This window comes from Melanotaenia boesemani, chromosome 24 (assembly GCF_017639745.1).
Source record: "Melanotaenia boesemani isolate fMelBoe1 chromosome 24, fMelBoe1.pri, whole genome shotgun sequence".
Classification (NCBI taxonomy): domain Eukaryota; kingdom Metazoa; phylum Chordata; class Actinopteri; order Atheriniformes; family Melanotaeniidae; genus Melanotaenia; species Melanotaenia boesemani.
This window is the reverse complement of record NC_055705.1, coordinates 9,833,269-9,853,059: the sequence shown is the minus strand read 5'-3', so window position 1 is coordinate 9,853,059 and position 19,791 is coordinate 9,833,269. Positions and strand designations below refer to the sequence as shown.

General features: G+C 39.1%; 1 protein-coding gene across 3 annotated transcripts in view; it reads right to left on the bottom strand.

Annotated features, from left to right (window-relative positions):
• Positions 1-19,791, bottom strand: part of LOC121635483 (collagen alpha-1(XVIII) chain-like) — a 133,164-nt gene that overhangs the window by 20,262 nt on the left and 93,111 nt on the right. For all 3 annotated transcript variants that reach the window (XM_041978649.1, XM_041978650.1, XM_041978651.1), the window contains exons 2-4: positions 5,804-6,345; positions 3,533-3,613; positions 3,402-3,461 (exon numbers count right to left, since the gene is read on the bottom strand). In XM_041978649.1, the coding sequence (XP_041834583.1) occupies positions 3,402-3,461; positions 3,533-3,613; positions 5,804-6,345 (683 nt within the window). The remainder of the gene's footprint in view (positions 1-3,401; positions 3,462-3,532; positions 3,614-5,803; positions 6,346-19,791) is intronic.

The window sequence follows — 19,791 nt, the reverse complement described above, 5'->3', positions numbered from 1 at the left end:
AGAAAACAGATAAATACACTAAATCTGATGCAACTGACTAAAATATTGCAAAAAAGTTGGTATAATTATTGTTATTTTGGTAAATAAAAATCTAAATTGTGACAGTTGTGTTAAAATATGATTCCCACCGATGGCTCTGGAGTAACAACGGATGATTTTATAATAACTTTACAACATTTGAACTGTTACTCAACAAATAAACAGATTAAAGATTAAGATGAAAGCTTTTTATTTAAAACTTTATTATTACCTATTAAACACAGGGTAGTGGAAGGAAAAAATAAGTGATGCAAAATGACATTTACTGTAATTTATCTGGTTATATGTGAGACTATTTTGAGCATTTTGAAACAATTAATCCAACATAAACCAAAAAAATCTGTTTGCCTCCTACAAAGATTAACATAATAATAATAAATCAATCTGTGTTTCTGGCTTTAAAATTCACTCAAAACTCAGTATTTTAATTGTTTTCACATTTCGCTCTTTAAAAAAGTTTTTTTTTCTTTGTTTTTAACTGTCTTTGCTGGATTTGTACCAACTTCTTAATGGGATCCTGATCATCTGCTGCAAATATTTATTACGTCTGACACTTCCTGACACTTTTGTCCTTCATTTGTACAGTTTCCTCAACACAATACACACAAAATGAGGCGTCAAATTTAACTCTTTGGGAATCCCCTTGTTGCAGCAAAAATCTTAATTTCATTTTTCTATTGACATCTTTGTCTTCTAGTAACAGAAAGTCTAAAGATTTTTTTAAAATAGATTCTTTTCTAAGTTGCCTGTTACGTGTCAGACACAAGAACTGGACTGAAAATGGGTGAAAATGCAGGAAAAAGTCCAAAGAAAAACTTTGGTGGGAAGAGAAATATAAACAAATGAGGAGTGGATCAACATGTCTGCACAGTATTGTACTTGTATATACACAATCACGCCTCCATATGTGAATAAGAGTAAACTAGACATCTTACATAATAATAATAATAATAATAATAATGAGGAACCACTGAGACTACTGCTCATAGGTAGATGATGGCATCGGTGCTGTTGTAAGTTTTACTGAAAGGAAACTGTTGAAGATGTGACTAAAAGGATGTTTCTACATATAATCTAACTTCCTGTGCAGCCATGTTTATCCACTGCTACTAAATCAGTTTAATTACTTATTTACTGCTAATCTCAGAAAAGTTGTCAAAAGAGAAAAAACATTAAAACAACACAAGTCTAATTTCAGTCCTACAACCTCAAATTTGACCATGTAAGAAAGCAAAAGTGTTTTTTTTTTTTTTTTTTTTTTTTTTTTTGGCTGTTTTAGGAGAAAATCTGTGTGCATAATTACCAGACAACTATGAGTATTATGCAATTAAATGAAAAGGAACATTTTTTCCATCTTATGTCTTTATTGTCATCGGTTAAAGTATGGATAATAACTTAAAATGTACAAATAAACATTTCTGACATTTAAAAAAATAAATAAAATCAGTGATAAGTGTAGTTACCCTTCGTTTCAATAACAAGCCTTGCAATCATGGTTTTAACTTGGTGCAGCAGCAACCACAGCCGACCACATATGGTTCAATCTCCTGTTTAGGAAGGGCCCACAAGTTCTCAGTAGGGTTTCAGACAGGTGAGGAAGGGGGTCATGTCAATATTCTTTCATCTTTTTATCTTTAAGGTATTATACTATGGGGGTATTTTTCTATCTTTAATCAAGAGCGTAACTGATTGCTTTGAAAGCTTGCTTTCAAATATATTGTTCTTCCTTTCAAAACTCTGCACTCAGACTTGGTCTCTTTCCCTCACACTCAGACACGTTCTCATTTTATGTTTTGTATAAACAGTGTCTCAATAATAAAACAAATAAGTTGTTTCTAATAGTTTTCTACATTGTGCAGTGTAATATTAATGATTAGCCAACATTTCTGTCAGAGGGGGTGGGACTATTTTTAAAACTCAACATACCTGAACCACAAAGGCTCATGGGAGATGCAGATTCAGCTGAAACTTAGCCTGTTTTTTTTATTGCTGTGCTATAAATTTGAGTTTTGTGCTTTAATTCCTGTGTTATGTTAACAGTCAGACAATGTTATAAAGTTCTACCCTCTTTGAATTTTAAAGGACAGTACAGGAAAAGAAACCCACCACCAGAGACCAAAGTTTTTCTTAGCTAATCATTAATATGACACTGCACAATGTAGAAAACTATTATAAACAACTTAATTGTTTCATTAATGAGACACTGTTTATACAAAACATAAAACGATAATTAGTCACTACTAAAAAGTTTATGTTCAATCAAAATCTGGGCTAAGAGTGTGAAGTCACTGTGTCAAGTAAAACAAGCGCACCCTGAATAAGGCGAGGACTATTTGCTCGAATTATCTCATATTCTATTGGCTGGACGAGGTTTGACAGACAGCTCTTTCAGCAACCCAAGAGAGAGGAAAAAATTTCCAAGAGCAGAAGTTTTAGAGAGCAGAAAATGTGTCTGAGTGTGAGGGAAAGAGACCAAGTCTGAGCGCAGAGTTTAGATAGGAAGAACAATATATTTGAAAGCAAGAGGGACTTTCTGAATGTGAGACCAGAGTTTTGAGAGAGAGCAAGATGATATTTGAGCGTGAAAACCAGAAATCTTGCTTTCAAAGCAAACAATTAAGCTCTTGATTAAAGATAGAAAAATGCCCTCATATTATACTGTCTTAACATGTAGTGGAGTACTTCAATGCATCCAACAGAGCCTGCATGTTAAACGTGCAGACGTTTTCCTGCACCCCTGCTTGAAGAAAATGTCTATTTAGAAACTGGCAGTGGGTCTGGTAGTTGATTTTGAGTCCGTCTCTAATCAAAAAAGGTCCAACTAGCTCATCTCTGATAAAACCAGCCCATACCACTACCACACCTCCACCTTGCTGGTGTCTGGTTTAAAGTGGCGGTCATGTTTCAGACTTCCTTACCTGGGCTGTGGCTCTGAGCATTGAACACCTTGTACTGAGTAGGTTGCAGATCTGGAGGATAATGGCCTCCTGGAAGCTTTAATTCTATTCTTCTCCAATCTTGCAACAAAACATTTGATGCTTCTCATGCCCTGATATTTTACAAATTTAATAGTCAATTTTTGACTTTTCAGAGTCAGTTAAATCTCATTTTTAGGCCATTTTGTCAGGAAAAGAAGCAGCACAACTTGATCTCCTTAGGTCACAATATCATCAAATACATATCACCTGACATGCTTGAATCTAATAAACATTAAAGTTTACACAGATGGAAGTTGGAAAACACTCTTTTGCCTTATAACTGAGCACAGTTTACAAACTCAGAGTAGAGTTAGAAATCAATGGAATTGTCCATTTAAAGGAAAAAGCAAAGCAAAAACAACAAGATCTGGATGTGAAACCAACCTTCACAGTTTGTCCTTTCTGCCTCCTCTCAATTTCACCGCTGCCGAAGTCACCAGAAGCCTGAAGGACAGAAACGTGTCACGCAAAAGCATCCACACATTTCAATGAGAATATTCAATGAACACACTCACTTCATCAGGGTAGTCGTCGTAGTCACAAAAACGCTCAGCTGCCTGATGGCTTCCCACCAATTTAAACTCTGAGATTAAACCCTAAAAACAGAAAACACAGAAAGGTGCAAACAATCAAGCGTAAAGTCTTGAGAGCTAGACAGTTTCAGACCCTCTAAAAGCCACTACAAACAATTTTTGACTGTAAACCTCCATCACATGCAGTCACCTGGTCTTCCTGTTGGGATTGACCCTGACACAAACCACAAACACACACACACACACACATCGAAGAAAGAAACCAGATGTCTACACAAACACCAGCACACCTGCTTGTTCAGCACATAGTGTGATTCTGACTTTTCCAGGTCCCATGGGGGACATTTGGCTGAGGATTCATTCCTGTTTCTCTTTTTTTTCCCTGTCAGACATTTCTTGAAACATCCCCTCAGCACTTGAGCATTTCCTCTGCTGGTACCCTGGAGTTTATGTCTAGAAAAAAGGGAAATAAAATCTGCCTCTCCTTTAGATCAAACTGTAAAACAAACAAAGAAAATCTTGGTATTTCAGAAATGAATTAATTAAATTCTGTCTAAGTGATTACTTTGACCACCAAGTTAACTTCTCCTTAATCTATTTATGGTCATGTGCTTAAATTTTCAGACCAGAACTAAGTGGGAAAAGAACATTTCCACCCATTTATTGTTTATATTGGGTATCTGTAGCCATAATAACTAATAGATTGTAATTATTTCAGAATGATGGAGAGCTTTTTCCCGAGGGAAGTGTCTGTAGAAGAGATTGCAGCTTGTAAACAAAGGAATTTTTTGGATAAACAAGCTGTTTTTAATATGACATCATCTCAAATCCAGTCGCACATAGTTTTTCCAGGATCATATCCAGATTATAAAGGTGAGAAGCATAATGAAGCCCCACAAAAAAGATGACAACAGGATGTCTCTGTTTGCACTTATTAGCACAAATGGCTAATCAGCCAATCACATGCATTTAGGCGTGCAGACATGCCACGCAGCCTCAGCTGCAGCTCCCCATCAGCAGCGTGAAGAAGGTGTTCAGTGTCTCCCGAACAAGGGAGACTCTGGTCAACCAAAACCTCATTAGTTCAGGGGAAACTGGAGTTAGCAGTGTCTCGGCTGAGACACAATGCTCACAGCAAGGACAGACAACATCTAGTCCTAGAGGAGGTGCAGGCAGGTGTTGAGGAGGTGAGGACTTGCAGGATGATTCGCATGAGGCAGCAGGGGGCATGAACTAGGTGGGAGGGTAGGCTGGAGAGGAAGCTGACCTGGAAAAACATCTGGCAGACAGAACCACAGCTAATTCATGTGCCAAGCTGTCTACGAAGTGCTATCAAGTCCAATGAACCTGCACGTCTGGGGCTAACAGTTCATGTTCCCAGAGTATATGACACCAACTTCCTTGAGGCCAGGCATGGTGCTAACATCTGCCTCATTTGAGGAGGTCCTCTTAGTGGAGTTAACAGTCCCCTCGGGCTGTATGGAGGAGGCCAATGAACACAAGCAGCTCAAGTACCAGGAACAGGTAGAGGAATGCCAGCGAAAAGGCTGGAAAGCTTACAGCAAGTCCATAGAGGTAGGGTGTAGAGGATTTGCTGCATGCTCCCTCTGCAGGACCTTCCTTAGCATCACAGAGCTGCAAAAAGGAAAGCTATCAAGTCCACCATAGAACCGGCAGAGAGAGAGAGAGCTTCCTTGTGGATCTGGATTCAAAGGTCTGAGAAGTGGGCCAAAACTGCTGAGACACAACTCGAGGCTTGATCAATCCGGCCGGGTAGTCTGAATGAGGCTGTATGAAGTTGTAAGTCCCAAAACACCCAATGAAACATCATTGATGATGTGTCCCATTGCCTCATTGGATGTATCTACACACCACAGCAACACCTTTCTGTCTGTGGGTATTAGCACAAATATCTAATTAGTCAATCACATGCATTTAGGCATGTAGACAGATCAGAATCAGTGACTTTGAATGTGATTGGAGATGCTAGAAAGGCAACAGGAAGTCTAGTGGTTCCACTGTTTTAACCAAGGTATGCAGAATACCATTTCTGAACACACATGTTCAATCTTGGAACAGATGGTCAACAGCAGCAGAAGACCACACCAGGTGATCACATTTAAGGTGATAATAGATTGTTTTAACCCTGTAAATAAGCCAAAAAACATGGAAAACATAAAGAGGGTTATCATGAACTAGTTGTCTCTTTGCATAAATTCATAAACTCGCTAGTTTAGGTTACCCAAAGATTACCTCAAACTTGTCAGGGTCAGCTCCTCCTGCCTGACCCACAAAGATCCCAGCCCCTGAGTCGAGGTCCATCGGATCTGGTGAGCGCTCAAACTTCACCACCTCTGGCTCCACATCGCACTCTGGGTAGAAAGTCACCTGATCTTCGTAGATAGACAATGCAAACTGGCTCCATTTGTTCTCCAGACTCTTCATGTCAAAACTGGCTGCCTCATATGAAGCTTCAGAGTCGGGTTCGGTGTAGAAAAACTGCAGCTTCTGACGGCCAGTTTTCACTGCGCTAAGCTTGACGCCGATGTACATGAACTTCTGGGGTCCATCTATGATGGAGAAGAGGACGGAGGCGGTGGAGGTGGTAGGTTTGATTTTGAAGATGAGGGAGAAGTGGCGGTAGAAAGGGTTAGGGACGTGGGCTATAGCCAGCTGGCCCATGGCAGCTAAGGAGCTAAACTGGTAGGCAGGATCGCCTGTTGGTCCAGAGACCTTGATTATATCGTCTGGTGGAGGGTCTCCAATTAGCTGGAGCAAAGTGACACCATTTTCTTCTGAAAGAGAACGGAAAAAAATGTAGTCAGTTGATTATCAAAGGAAATCAGATAAATTCTGTTTTCAACAAATATATGCTTAAAATAATTACATGTAACAGAAACAAGAGACTTCGAGGTAATTTTAAGCACAAAAACAATAAGTAACAGAAAACATAACCTACTCTTTCAGAAATCTTTTCTTAAAGAAATGGAAATAATACGTGTTAGAAAGAAATCTTTAACACACACAAAAACAATATAAACTGCAATAAAGGTTAGTCAATTGCTATAAAATGAGCTGTTACACTTAATTTGTCTCTAGAGAAACAAAGCTTAAAGACACATTAACCTTAGAAGTTAAAAAGCAAACAACTGGGCTTAAATCCAGCAATGAACTCTATGCAGTGGGATTTAAGGGGGTGTACAAATGTCACCAACACTATATTTATGGTATGGTGTCTGTGAAACTGAGAGTGGGTCAAATAATGGAAAATCTGCTTATAACCCAGGTCCCAAAGCCTGAAATAACCCACAGGAAAATGAAGGGCAACCTTGTGACCAATGTTCTCATAAACCAGCATCACAAGGGAGGAAGCATTTTGGCTCAGAAGATGCTTCATAGAATTTTGTTGAAGATTCATGAGAGAGATTCACAGAAAACTACAAACTACAAACTTTGCATTAAAGGGTTACGGAAGTCAGCTGTCATGGGGGTTTTTCCTAGTTCATAAACAATGGGAATGTCTTGAGAGAAATATAACTTTATGCAAATATAGTAAAGAAAATCTAAGTCTAAGCTAAACAATGAAAAAAAAGTACTTATTTTTAGTGGTCATTTTAAAATAACTGCCAAAAACTTGCCATAATGTGAAAGTAATTGTTTTAGCATTGAATAATATTTGTCATGTTCACCTTTGCAATTTTGCATTATAGCCTTACATCATTTGTTAGCTAGCAATAAACAACTGAGGTTGTCTAGATATGATGCCTATGTTATCGGCTATTATTCTTTTTTAGTCGCTAACTTGAGATAACAAGTTGATTTCAGATAACAAGGACCCTTTTCTCATGATAATGGGATAATTTATCTCGTTATCTTGAGAAAGGTGGGCTCAGAAGTAAGTGTGTGACACTTGATTTCAATGATCAAAACAGACCCAATGACAGCTGAAGGGATGGTGTAGACGCGTAATTATGTGAATGAGTGATTGGTAAAACTTAACCGTCAGACACGTCGCAATTTCAGCCTTTGTCAGACTTGACGTATTGATCAGTGATGGATGTTGCTGGATCTGACATCAGCTTGCATCTCATGATCACGATCTCAAGATCATGGCTAAACTCTCATCTCTACCTCTCTGATCCAACAACAAGTAGGTTTCTGGGTAAATCTGTGTGAAGTTTGCATATTCTTCCCGTATATGCATACGTTCTCTCCTGGCTTCCTCCCACAGTCCAAGACGCGCATGTTAGCTAATTTAAGTCTTTAATTTCTCACTAGGAGTGACTGCGAGTCTGATTGAATGTTTATCTCTCTGTGTTGGTTCTGTGATGGACCAGGAGCAGCTCCAGCCCCCTCACAACTCTTTTATCTTGAAAAAACAATGTTAAAAAAACATGCAAGCCCAGCCGCTCTTGGCTTCCACAGCTAACATTACCATGCTAAATTTGTCCCTTTGTTAATGTTAATATACGGATGGTGGCACTGCATCATTTCAACACATACTTTTTGCAATTCAGCCTTTGTTAATGAATAATAAACTAAGATAAGTAATGTAAACCCCAATTAAACTGAAATTATGTATCAAATGCTAAAGTTAGCATGCTAAGAAAGTTACATGCTGCTACAAGTTGCTAACATGCAGATTTTACACATCTATGATCACTATCTTTACCTTTTTGGTTTTACAAATAAGCATGTGAACAATGTTTTTTATTTATAAATGCAAAACTTTCCTACTTGTCACACAGACTACCAATAATCACTTCTCTTAAACTAAAGCTAAAATCTAACATGCACACAATGCAACAATGCTAACATGCTTATGCTAATTTAGCATAAGGTTTGTTCTATATTCTAGTTGGGCTAGTTTCTATAAAACAGAAGTTTAAAATATACTAAGATAAATGCTACTGAAAACATGCACATGACAATGCTTACAGCTGAAAGGAATTGCACATTTCCCCTTATCGCTGTCTTGGTTGAGCATTTTAGGAGTCAAATTTGATAATGAGCACTAGACAGTTAAGAATGCCATATTTGGTCATAAACTTGAAATGAAACTTATTAACTGAAATGAAAATTATTTGTTAGAATTAAACAACTAACAACAAGTTTGCTGTTTGTGTGCAAATTGGTTGCACAGTTTCTTTTAGATTAAATGTGTTGGAATAATTTATACTTCGCAAAATAATTCTCTATTTTTAAATTATTAGCCTTTTTATTTTAACACAGTTGCAATAAATATCACCTGGGATAAATCATGGAATATTTTCATAAATACAGATAAAATTCTCTGTATGTTTTGGTGTAAATGTGTGATGTTGGAAATATCCAAGATAAATCAACAGTCTATTTGCTGCAGGGTCAACACGGAGACAAACAAGACAAGTAACTACTTCCGTTTGCACTCACTCCTGGGGTCAACTCAGAACTGCCAAGACACCTGACATGCATGCTTTTGGACTGTGAGAGGAAGTTGGAGTACCCACAGAGAATACATGCACAGGGAGAACATGCAAACCACTAAAATGACACAATATAATTAAATTTATATCAAAGCACTTTTGCCTGTAGAGTGAAGTTATTGCTGCAACAACAAACAAGGATCCAAAAGCTGCAGGGTGTACATGGTAATCTAAAAAAGACTTGCTGGCCTACATAGTTTGAAGTCCACTAATGTTGGTTGTTGTGTTGCCTCCACCTGCACAGAGATGACAACTAAGCCTGGACCCTGTGGGAAAGTCATCCAGAGGAAGCTTGGACAGGGCCGGGTGGTCGGCTTCCCATTGAGGGCACCTGCTGCTGGTTCATCTCACAGCAGCACAGCTGCTGCAGCTGTTGCAAGAATCATGTTAGTTAGATTATGTGTACAGAAAAAGTTAACTTCTCTGCTCCAAGATGCGCATTTACTTTTAATCAACGACAGGAGCTTGATTTTCTCAAGCCAAGTCCTGTTCTAATTTAATACACTTTCACATCTGGAAGCTGTCCAGCCTGACCACAGCTCTCTCACTAACAGGACCCTGCAGCAAGAGCGAAGCTTCCCATGAACAGGAACAATGTTGGCCAAGACTCTAACAATATCATTACAAGACCATTATATGAAAATAATATCCACTTAAATTTCTTTATCAGAGCTGAAATCTCTGTCTCGAGCTCTGAAATCATTTATTTTTCCCTGTGAACCAAAAGAAAAAGCAAGCAGAAGAAAACAAGGAACATTTCTGCAAATTTTTCATTTATCACTTTAGCCATCTTTATAAGTTAATGAGGGAATTTTCTTTAGTTTATCAAACTGTATTCTAAAACAGTCCAAAATACAAGCATGAAACTAACCATTGGTTAATAACTAAATACAATGGAAAGAAAGACTGTTCTTTAAAATCATTGGTGCTCTTTTTACATCTGGGGCCATGCTTCTGAATGTAATTTAAGTTCCATTGAAAATACTGAATGTACCTTTTCTATTTGGATAATTAATTTAGTTGCTTATTCTTGTTCTGTGTTGAAATATGTTAAAGTATAACTATTTGTTTTGCTATGCCTTGAGAATGTGGTGCTAAATCCTGATCCAATGCCTAATTTACAGAGTAAAGAAAAAGACGCTGCCAATGAAGATGAGGAAAAATGGCCTGTTAGGCAGACAGAGGGAGAAAGGAAATGTGTGTCAGACATCCATGGGAAAGTGGATCATGAGGGACTCTTAGATGGATGAAGCACACAGCCCCAAAAGGCTGCGTTTACATGGCACGCCAGTTAAAACATGCTGAAATGTCATTGTGGAACTAATGGACTTCTCCAGAGGGTTAAGAGGGAAAAGTGCCTCCTTTTCCCTGGAGGAGAAATATGAAGACAAGAGAATAGGCATAAAAAAAAATCTGCAGGAGGTTGGATTTCACTGCAGATTTCTTTTACAAGCACAACCACGATACGCAATGTTAGATAAACTGAACTCATTCTTTGATGGTGTGGGCTTTAAAATGGCCAAAAATAGCCCACTACAAGTTAATGTTAATAATAAAATTTTACTTTACTACTAAATGTCTTTTTTTAGGAATAAAAAAAAAACAAACAGCCCATTTAATCCCCTATAATTATTCAAAAACAGCTATTTTCTTTGAGCAATCTTAGTTATTTTAATAAGCTTAACCCCTAATTTTAAAAAAGTGAGCCCTGGAATAACAAGCTAATCTAACCGTGTAATGATACCCTTCACTAAATCTGCTTCTTTACCCTCAAACAAGCCGACACCAAACACTCCCAACCAAGAAGAAACTAACACCGTTAGTTAAGCTCCCCTTACAGCTGTAGTTATTCAGAGAGCTGTTCAGAGGCGACACAGCGGAGACATCTTCAGTCTGCTTGTGATCTTAAATCCATGTAATAAGCTAAGAGATGAGAGCTGATTAAACTTGAATTATTGGGAATTGGATTAGTCTGACACTGTGATTTGGCACAGACTCCTTTTAATTTCAGTACTTGCTGCAAACATGCCGATTTAAGTCAAAGTGTCCCAAAATGCAGATTTAAACTGACCTCACCACAGTGAGTTAAACAGTGGGCAATTTTTTTGTGTGTGTTAAAAAAAGCCTCTCGAACAGCATCCCACTCTCTGTCTTTGCTCTTCTAATAGTCTGCCCAGCACTCAATTACCACCAAGTGTTACTGGTTTTAGAGGGTGGGCAACAGGCCGTGCCCTTTGACCCCTGGCAGAGACGTCGAGCCGCCTTGTCTCATCCCTGTGACAAGGCTCTCTTGTTACCAGCCACAGCCTCATTGCCCTTTCCCCCAAACCGAGCACACAATCGACTCGCTCTTCCTTCAGAGCAGACTATTTTCCCACCCACAGCTGCTATCATAAATGTCATCCACAGCTCATACCACTGATGGCCTGACTGACTTTGCCTCTCTGTGGCTCTGGAAGCTAAAACATCACAAATCTGCACATCGCACCACAGAATCTCACCGGAACACCAGAAATATGATGACAAATAGAAGAAAGTCTGGGGGAAAATGAACAACTGGTATGCTGGAGTTGGATGTGACAGGGGAAAGATACAAGACGACTGATGCTGCGTGATTAAAAGTACAACCTACATCCAGGGGCGGGTCTAGAACATTTTTGATGGGGGGCCAGACAGAGGTACAGAAAAAGGGTAGCATTTGTAAATGAAATGTTTTTAAAAAGTAAATATTTGGCCAATTATTACAAATAACTAAGTTATCTAAAAGTAAAGAAACATTTGTAAGGGTAAATAGCCAGTGACATTTTTGAAAATATGTTCATTTTAAATACTGAATTTTAACATTTTCAAGCACTGTTTTCTGTTTAGTCATTTTACATTTAATCTTAGTGTAATTTTTAGTAATTCCATGGTTCAGGTTTGCTGTTCTTTTATGGCTTTCAGTGAAAAATCTTGTTTTATTGGTCCATTGTTTTAACCATTAAACCCTGATCAGGCTTAGATAAAGACAAAAGATTTTACAGACATAAACACCTAATATAAAAAAACTAAGTTAAACAGGACAGTGGTGGTTATTCTCAACTGCTGCTCAAAGTTTAGACCCTAATATTAAAAAAAAGAAAAAAAAACGATAGAAAGTATACGACAGGCGAGGATAGAAATGTCACATTTCTCCCGTTTTAATAAAATTTACTCAGGCATAGTAATAGACAACATTTTTGACACTGGGAATACATTCTCTGAGGTCCCTAGATATCAAAGGACATCAAGAACGTGGACATGAACCTTATTTTTGTGAAGCAATTCTCCATTCTTTGGGTCTATTTGGGTGTTTTTTTGAAAATATGACCAGTGCTTAAGGGTTTAAGGTTTTTATGTTTTGTCACTCTGTGAATTGTCACATTATAAAACATGTTTTCTGTTGTTCTGTACTGTAAAATGTCATCACGTAGAGTTTTCCACCTTATGGTCGTAATGAGCAGGGCCACATCTGGTAAAAAATAATTAGTCTCTACAACTGGAAACATCCTATTTCTCTTTTTTCTTTCTCCCCTCTCTCTTTGTGTTGATATTTTGCAGGTGTTTGGAAATTAAAACCAGTCTCATGAAGCACAGTTACATTTCAGATACTGCTCTTCCTCTGCAGAAACAAAATCTATAGCGCAACGCGGCTTTAGAAACCCGCTGAATGGTAAAACACAGCTTCATCTTGTTTAAAAGCAAGTTTTCATAAACTTTTACAACCGAGTTCAGTGGTTATCTGAACATGAATTCTACGATCTGCCACTTAAACCTGGAACATCTGCATTAATTGTTCCTATGGGAACACATTATGATGGTTTTATGTAGTAGAGTTCATACTGTTAACCCCGCTAGAAGCCACAGACTACATGCTGATAAATTTATGAAGGCACTAAAAGGCGAAAGAGAGGGCCTCTGCAGCATTTCCTGTCAGGGTTTACACTCTGGGGGAAAACTTCTAAGCTAGCTCCTTTCAGAGCTTTTGTGGCATAAATGTGTTTGATGTCCATTCAGCCAGAACATCAGTAAACAGCACAGAAAGCTCAAACTACCTCACAGAACCTATGAAACTGCAACAGCTGAACATTACTGAGCTTTTGCATTTGGACTTCTGCATTGAGGAGCTTCAGATGAAGTCTACTGACATCAGGAGAACTGTCTCTACACATGCACAGAAACAGACCTGTATGCATTTATTTTTGATTCGTGCCAACCAAATTGATCTGCACATGCAAAAGCAAGAAAAAGTATAAAACTTGGAACTGCAACGTCAGGTCTGTTTAGATGTGTCGACGAGCGCTGCTGTGCTGCACATAAAGTTGAGTTTAGTAACCAGAACTCTGTAAGCTCCACTCCTACAGGCTGCAGAGGACTGTTGCACTATGGGTAATGTCGGCAATTCAAACAGGAACACTTAAATAATGTGTGCGATAAAAAAGTTATTTTTTTTGATTCAGTGTTTTTTGGTTTTTTTTTTATATCAAACCAGAAAATGAATTTTGATAAATTAGTCTTTAACAATTCCCAACAATTAAAATTAAAATTAAAAGTTTCAATCCATCAATATTTGAGACTTTACTGCAAACCAGAAACTGCAGACCTTGCGCAATGCAGTGACTTAATTTAAATCACCGTAGGCTGCTTATCGTCCTCTGGTTTAATAAATGTACCACATGGTGCCTAGCATGACTGAAATGACTTAAGTTTGACTTTAAATAAAGGCAAAAACATGCAAACAAACAAACTAAAGAAAAAAAACAACAAACATTGACCGGATTCGAAATGTATTGCCACTCAGGATACATTCCAACCCGCTGGGGTTACCTTTCCAGTTACTAACTGACGCACACGTAGGACCCCGGGGCTCCTGCGCTCTTTCGGGCAGGAGGTCGCACTCCACTGGAAGACGCCCATTTTCCAGGTGCCCCCAGCAGCTGTCTTGCAGCACATGACAGAAGCTGCGACAGGGCAGGTGCACGGTGGTAGGAGGGCACCTGGGTGTCAGCAGGAGGCAGAGAAACCACTGTGTGCTGTGGTGACACCCTGCCCACACAAGCCACGCCCACTCCTGTAGGACCACCCCCACCTCCTCCACAGATGTGTGGTTTACAAAGTTGGGCAGTGAGAAAAACTTTGGCTGTCTGCAAATGGGCCAATCAGCAGGCACAAGGAAACAAGATGATTCAGTTCCATTATTTCTAGTAACATTCATCTCAACAACTGACCCCAGATCAGACCTGGATCCTGACCCATCCCTTGCCCCCACCCCAGATCCCTCCTCCACCCTCCCCCCTCTGAACCTGCCTGATTTATCCGTCACGTTAGGCTTTGCACTCTCCACCTTCTCTGTCACGCCTCCGTCAGTAGTCCAGGGGGTTGGGGTCCCGTCCCACGTCTCGACAAACGTACGGATTCCGGCGGCCACGCTGATGATTTTCTCCCCAACCACAGATAAAGTGCCATCCTTCTTCTCTTCCTTCATCTTTACTCCACTGGCTGCGGTAACAGCATCTGTAGTTTCTGTCATCTTTGTTGGGGCAGCTGCGGTGGGCTCTGGATCTTTATCCCAAAACCAGGCCTCCAGGCTTCCGACACAGAGAACCAGGAGAACCAGGCATGTTTGGATCCCAAACATGTTGCTAGCTTATGCAACAATGCTCTCACCGTTTCCCCAAAACACCACCTGTTAGCCAGCTGGTCAACACTTAAATCCAACCTGTTAAGGGGCCACTGAGCATCCACTGAATGAACACAGACACGCAAAAACTGCTTCAGCTCAGAGACCCTCCCTTTCACAGCTCCTTGTGCATGGTTGCTGCTGAAAAAAAAGAAAAAAAATCCAAAGCATGGAAGGGGGACGCAAGCGTGGAGGCAGGGTTGTGATGTGATGATAGAACTGATGACTCGGAGTTGCCCAAACCCACAAAACTCCTCCCCTGCATGATTTGACGAGTGGCTCCCCAAAGACCCTGAGTGCAGCATGGAGAAACAGCATGCAAATGTTCCCACTACCAGACAGACACACCCATCCTGAAAAGAAATAAGCTGAAACTTTCAGAAATATGGATCTAGATATGGACATAATTTCAAGTTTTAGGTTTTGTTCACACTGCAGTTTAATTTAGATTTTTTTGCCCACATGTGACTCATATTGGACTTTTTAATGCCAAAAAATCTGATTTTTTTTTTAATCTGACCCAGGCCACTTTCATATGTGGTCCAAAATCAGATACATATCCGATCTATCGACGCAACTTCAGTCTGAACAATCATGTCACATTTTATCTGACTTTGTGTCACTGAAGTTAGACCGACGTCACAGATCTGCACCGTTTCAGGGTTCAAAGGTAAACAGGCAAATTAACGAGTCATTGTGCAGAACTTCATAGGCTGTTGGGTCCGTTTAATTTCAAGTCAGGTGTGTTGAAGGAGGGACACATTGAAAACCTGAAGGACGCTCGTGGGACCAAATTGAATAGCTCTGATCTAGATGCTAAAACACTGTTCAGTCATTTGTTGTGAGATAAACACAGAAAATGTCCAAGTACAACAGAAGCACAACAGATCAGAACCCTCAACTGGTGAGATGTCATAATGAATTCCCAGAAGCCAACTGAGCTAAATTTTACTCACAAATCTATTCCACACTCAGTCTGGTATAGCCGCCACTGAAAGATTGTCTCAGTAAACAGTTTGAGATGAAGGAATGACCATTGCATGATTCTACTTAGACGTCCTACATTCATGATTTAATATTCTTGCCTGGTCTGATGAGCATCCAGAAGGTAGGCAAGACAGTTTATTTGTATAGCACACTTCATGTACAAAGTGCTTTACATAAAACATTGCAAGTGTTACAGATGGTAGGTAGGTAGGGTCAGAATGTGGTAAAAACAACATGAAAGCATGGACCCATCCTGCTTTGGGCCCCTTAGTACCAACGTGGCCTGGTTTAACCACCACAGCCTACCTGAGCATTTGAGCTGACCATGTCCATCCCTTTATGACCACAGTGTAACATCTTCTGATGCTACTTCCAGCAGGATAATACACCATGTCACATAGCTCAGATCATCTCCACCTGCTTTCTAGAACATGACAATGTACTCCAATGGCCTCCACATTTCAATTTTACAAGAATGAAGAGATAAAACACATCCCTGAAATATAAAAGAGTGAAACAATAAATCTGATTCAATAGCACAGTCATTTTAAAAACAAACATTATATCTCTGTAATTATGTTATTATTATTTATCCAGTAACCATTTTAAGAGACCTAGAGTCATGTTTGGAAACCAAAAGAATGCACTATATATCTACACACTGAAACATCAGTAATATCAGTTTAATAAAAGGACATTTTACTGCCCAATTTTCAGCCTCCAAATGCAGGATATTAACGTGTAAAGAACTTTAAACTGTTGTTGTAGTACTTTTACATAAGACTGCTTCGTCCAGCTCTGCTTATGGTTTCATGTCAGATTAGAGGAAAAGGGAAAAAAGAAAGAAAAAATAAGTGAAGCCTCTGGAAAACGAATCCAGCAGCTGAAAAATGACACGATCCTATGAGTATAGTCAGGCACATGCTGAGACGCAAAATAAATGACCTGCAGCAGAAGACAGGTGATGTCATGAGGGTATTAGTAAGAACGTGGTGTTCATCTACACAACGACAGGTCAAAGTCTCTTAGTTTGATTTCCAAAATAACCACAATCACCAAAAACTAAGCCACAAAGTCAACTTTCTGCTCTTTCTTAAGCAGATAAATCTGATTAGCAGCACAGCTGGAGAGAAGCTGGTGTGAGGGATGAATGAAAGACGACAGCTGAGAGCGTGAGGCAGCAGGAGGACGTCTCATGAGGATTTCCCTGGGGATCCACTTCATTGCCTCACCGGACAAAATCCTTGGAAACGTTGGGCTTCCAGGTTCTCACATACAGGCGATAAGGGAAGGAGAATCCTCTCCTCCTCCACACGGCCTGGAGTGCCCTCATCATCCAGCTACCCGCCTCATCTGCCAAGCTGGGGCATCCAGCTGTTACACATTCCAGCCCTCGGACCTCCCACACCCACGCTGCGTGACACATTTGTGCATTCATACAACACTGCTGCTGTCAGCAGATGTGCTAATAGCTCTCAGAGGGAGGAAATGTATTTATTTCTGACAGAAAACAAACACTTATGGTGTTTCATTTGAGTTTGCCTAACCAGAATTTTGCTAATCATTTAAGGAAAAGATGAAATACACACCTTTCTACAAAATTATCATATATTTGTTGATAACGTGACAAATCATCTAACATGTTTACATAGAAACATATAGGAAACTTTTTCCAAGGTTCTTATCAATCTTTATGGTTTCTTGGTTAAAAAAAAATCTGATTAATCAGCCAATCGCAACCACGAGCAGAGTTAATGTCATTCAAAACTACAGTGGAATAAAACGGCTCCACTCCTGAAAACTGTGAAGTTGATAGTTTGATTCCCTAAGCTTCACAGATGTCTTTTGTGTGTGTGTTATGTATAAATAGGTTTTAGGTATTAAAAGATGGAGTTCATTTTAAACTGGGACTTAAGATTTAAATATGCTTTTCCCTAAATTCAGATGTGGTTTCTCTGAATGACCTGAAGCAAAAGTATAATGTTTCATGTTAGCAGCAATAGCAATGCTTCCTTAAACATTTACACTGAAAAAAGAAAAACTTAAAAAACTTTGTGTCCAACATGTTTTGTTTGTTTAGCAGAGGGGAGAGGACATGGCAACCACTAACCCTGGAAAAAGGACATTTTTATGCAACATTAAATAAAGTGTCTGTTTTAACTTGTTTTTTTAGACCTGAACTTTGTGTGTTCAGCTCCATCCACCAACCCCTCCAACCTCCTAAAGTCAACTTTGTCACCTCTTCAATGTGATGCAACTAATTCTTCATGACTGAATCTCTTTTCAGTCTGTTTTTTCTTCTATGGAGGCCTTTTCTTCACCACAAAACAAAACAGAACAAGTAATTAGGCCTGCATGCTCAAATCAATGGATCAAGTCTTTATGACAGTTTTTATGCTGAGAGACTGAGCTAATAGACATAAACAGATGAAAATAAAACATTACATGTGAAATATTTCACATGGGTTGTGTTCATAGAGGTTTTGTTTGTTTGATTTGTTGTCCAGCTGTAAATTTGACCACAACGAGAATGTTGTGGTGTAGCATAATCTTTCTAGTCCATAATTTAAATGGTGTCATCAGTCAATACATCAAACATGATGTTGTACCCTAAATTTATCTCCCTCTGTGTTTACAGGTCACATATTTTAGTGTAAAACACCTTAAACTCCTCAATGCATTGCCAGCGAGATGATCTGGTGAGAGATCCAGAACTAGTGGACATTAAATTGAGCTAAAACAGCAAAGAAAGAACAATTTGGTTTGCTCCTGTGGCTCCAAAAGGCCATGAAATGAGGTTAAAATGCATAAATGTACTTGTAGTGCAAACTTTTGTAGTGCAAACCTGCAGCAACTGTGTGATGCTGTCATGTCAATATGGAGCAAAACCTCTGAGGAAAGTTTCCAACACCTTGTTGAATCCATGACACCAAGAATTAAAGTAGTTCTTGAGGTAAAAGTGGGCCAACCTGCTATTAAAGGTTGGCCTAAGTGAGAGCCAATGCCCTGATCCTTACCAAACAAAAGGACATTATCAAATATCAACAAAAAATTAACCATGAAAATGAATGAATGAAATACACACCCTCCTTATACAACTTGTTTCCCTTTTTGGGTTTGTTCTTTTTGACATCACAAGAAGAGAACAACCTCTGCAGCATTTAGAAAAGACAAATGCATCCAAAACATCTTCAATATTCAAGACAACATCTAGACAATTACACAATTTAGATGCTTTCTTTTAGGCATGATAAGATGCTGCCTTCATGTTCCACTCATCACCATATATGCCCAGCAGACTCAAACCCATTAAGACTCCCTCTGCGTCTCTAGTCTTCAGCTGCTCCAACCTGCAAGGGGCCATAAGCAGGGAAAGTACATGTACTGCTGCATAATTCTGCAGAGTGTAACCTTATGAAGGCATCTGCTACTACTTATATACATACACAGGGGCAAAACCAAAAGATTTTCCCCCAGTCTATTCCAACAATACATAATTAAATAAAATAAGCAATTTATGCATTTTCAGAAACAGAACAAAAGTTTCACAAATCAGAAGCTGTGCGTTAATGAATCTACATGCTCTGCAGAATAATTCAGTCCAGATTAGAACATCCTAAATTGCGTAGTTAGGGAATAATGTGGTTAAAGTCCTGCCAAAAAAATCAGTGGAAAGTCCCACTCAGAGCGGTTAATTGAATTCCTACTACAACACCCTAACCCTGCTTAACCTGTGATTTAGTAATTAATTCAATGTTTAATTGAGAGCAAAACTGCGTTCCTCAAACACCATCAGAAGATAAACTCAAGATGACATCAGTGCACATTAGCGTATACACCAAGTCATTAACTTGTCTTTTTTCTTTTTTTCAGCACAAAAACTCACAAATCGGACCTCTGGCATGGTGCCGGAATATTTCTGCATCTATACATACGGAAGCATGTAGCAACCTGCAGCTGCCTGCATGTTAAGCTCTTCTGACTGCTATCACAGCATTAGCAGAGGCTCAATATGTATTCATAGCTCTGCTTAAATTAAAGCACCATCACCATAATGTATTACAGCAAAGTGTTCAGTCTGCTGTGATGGA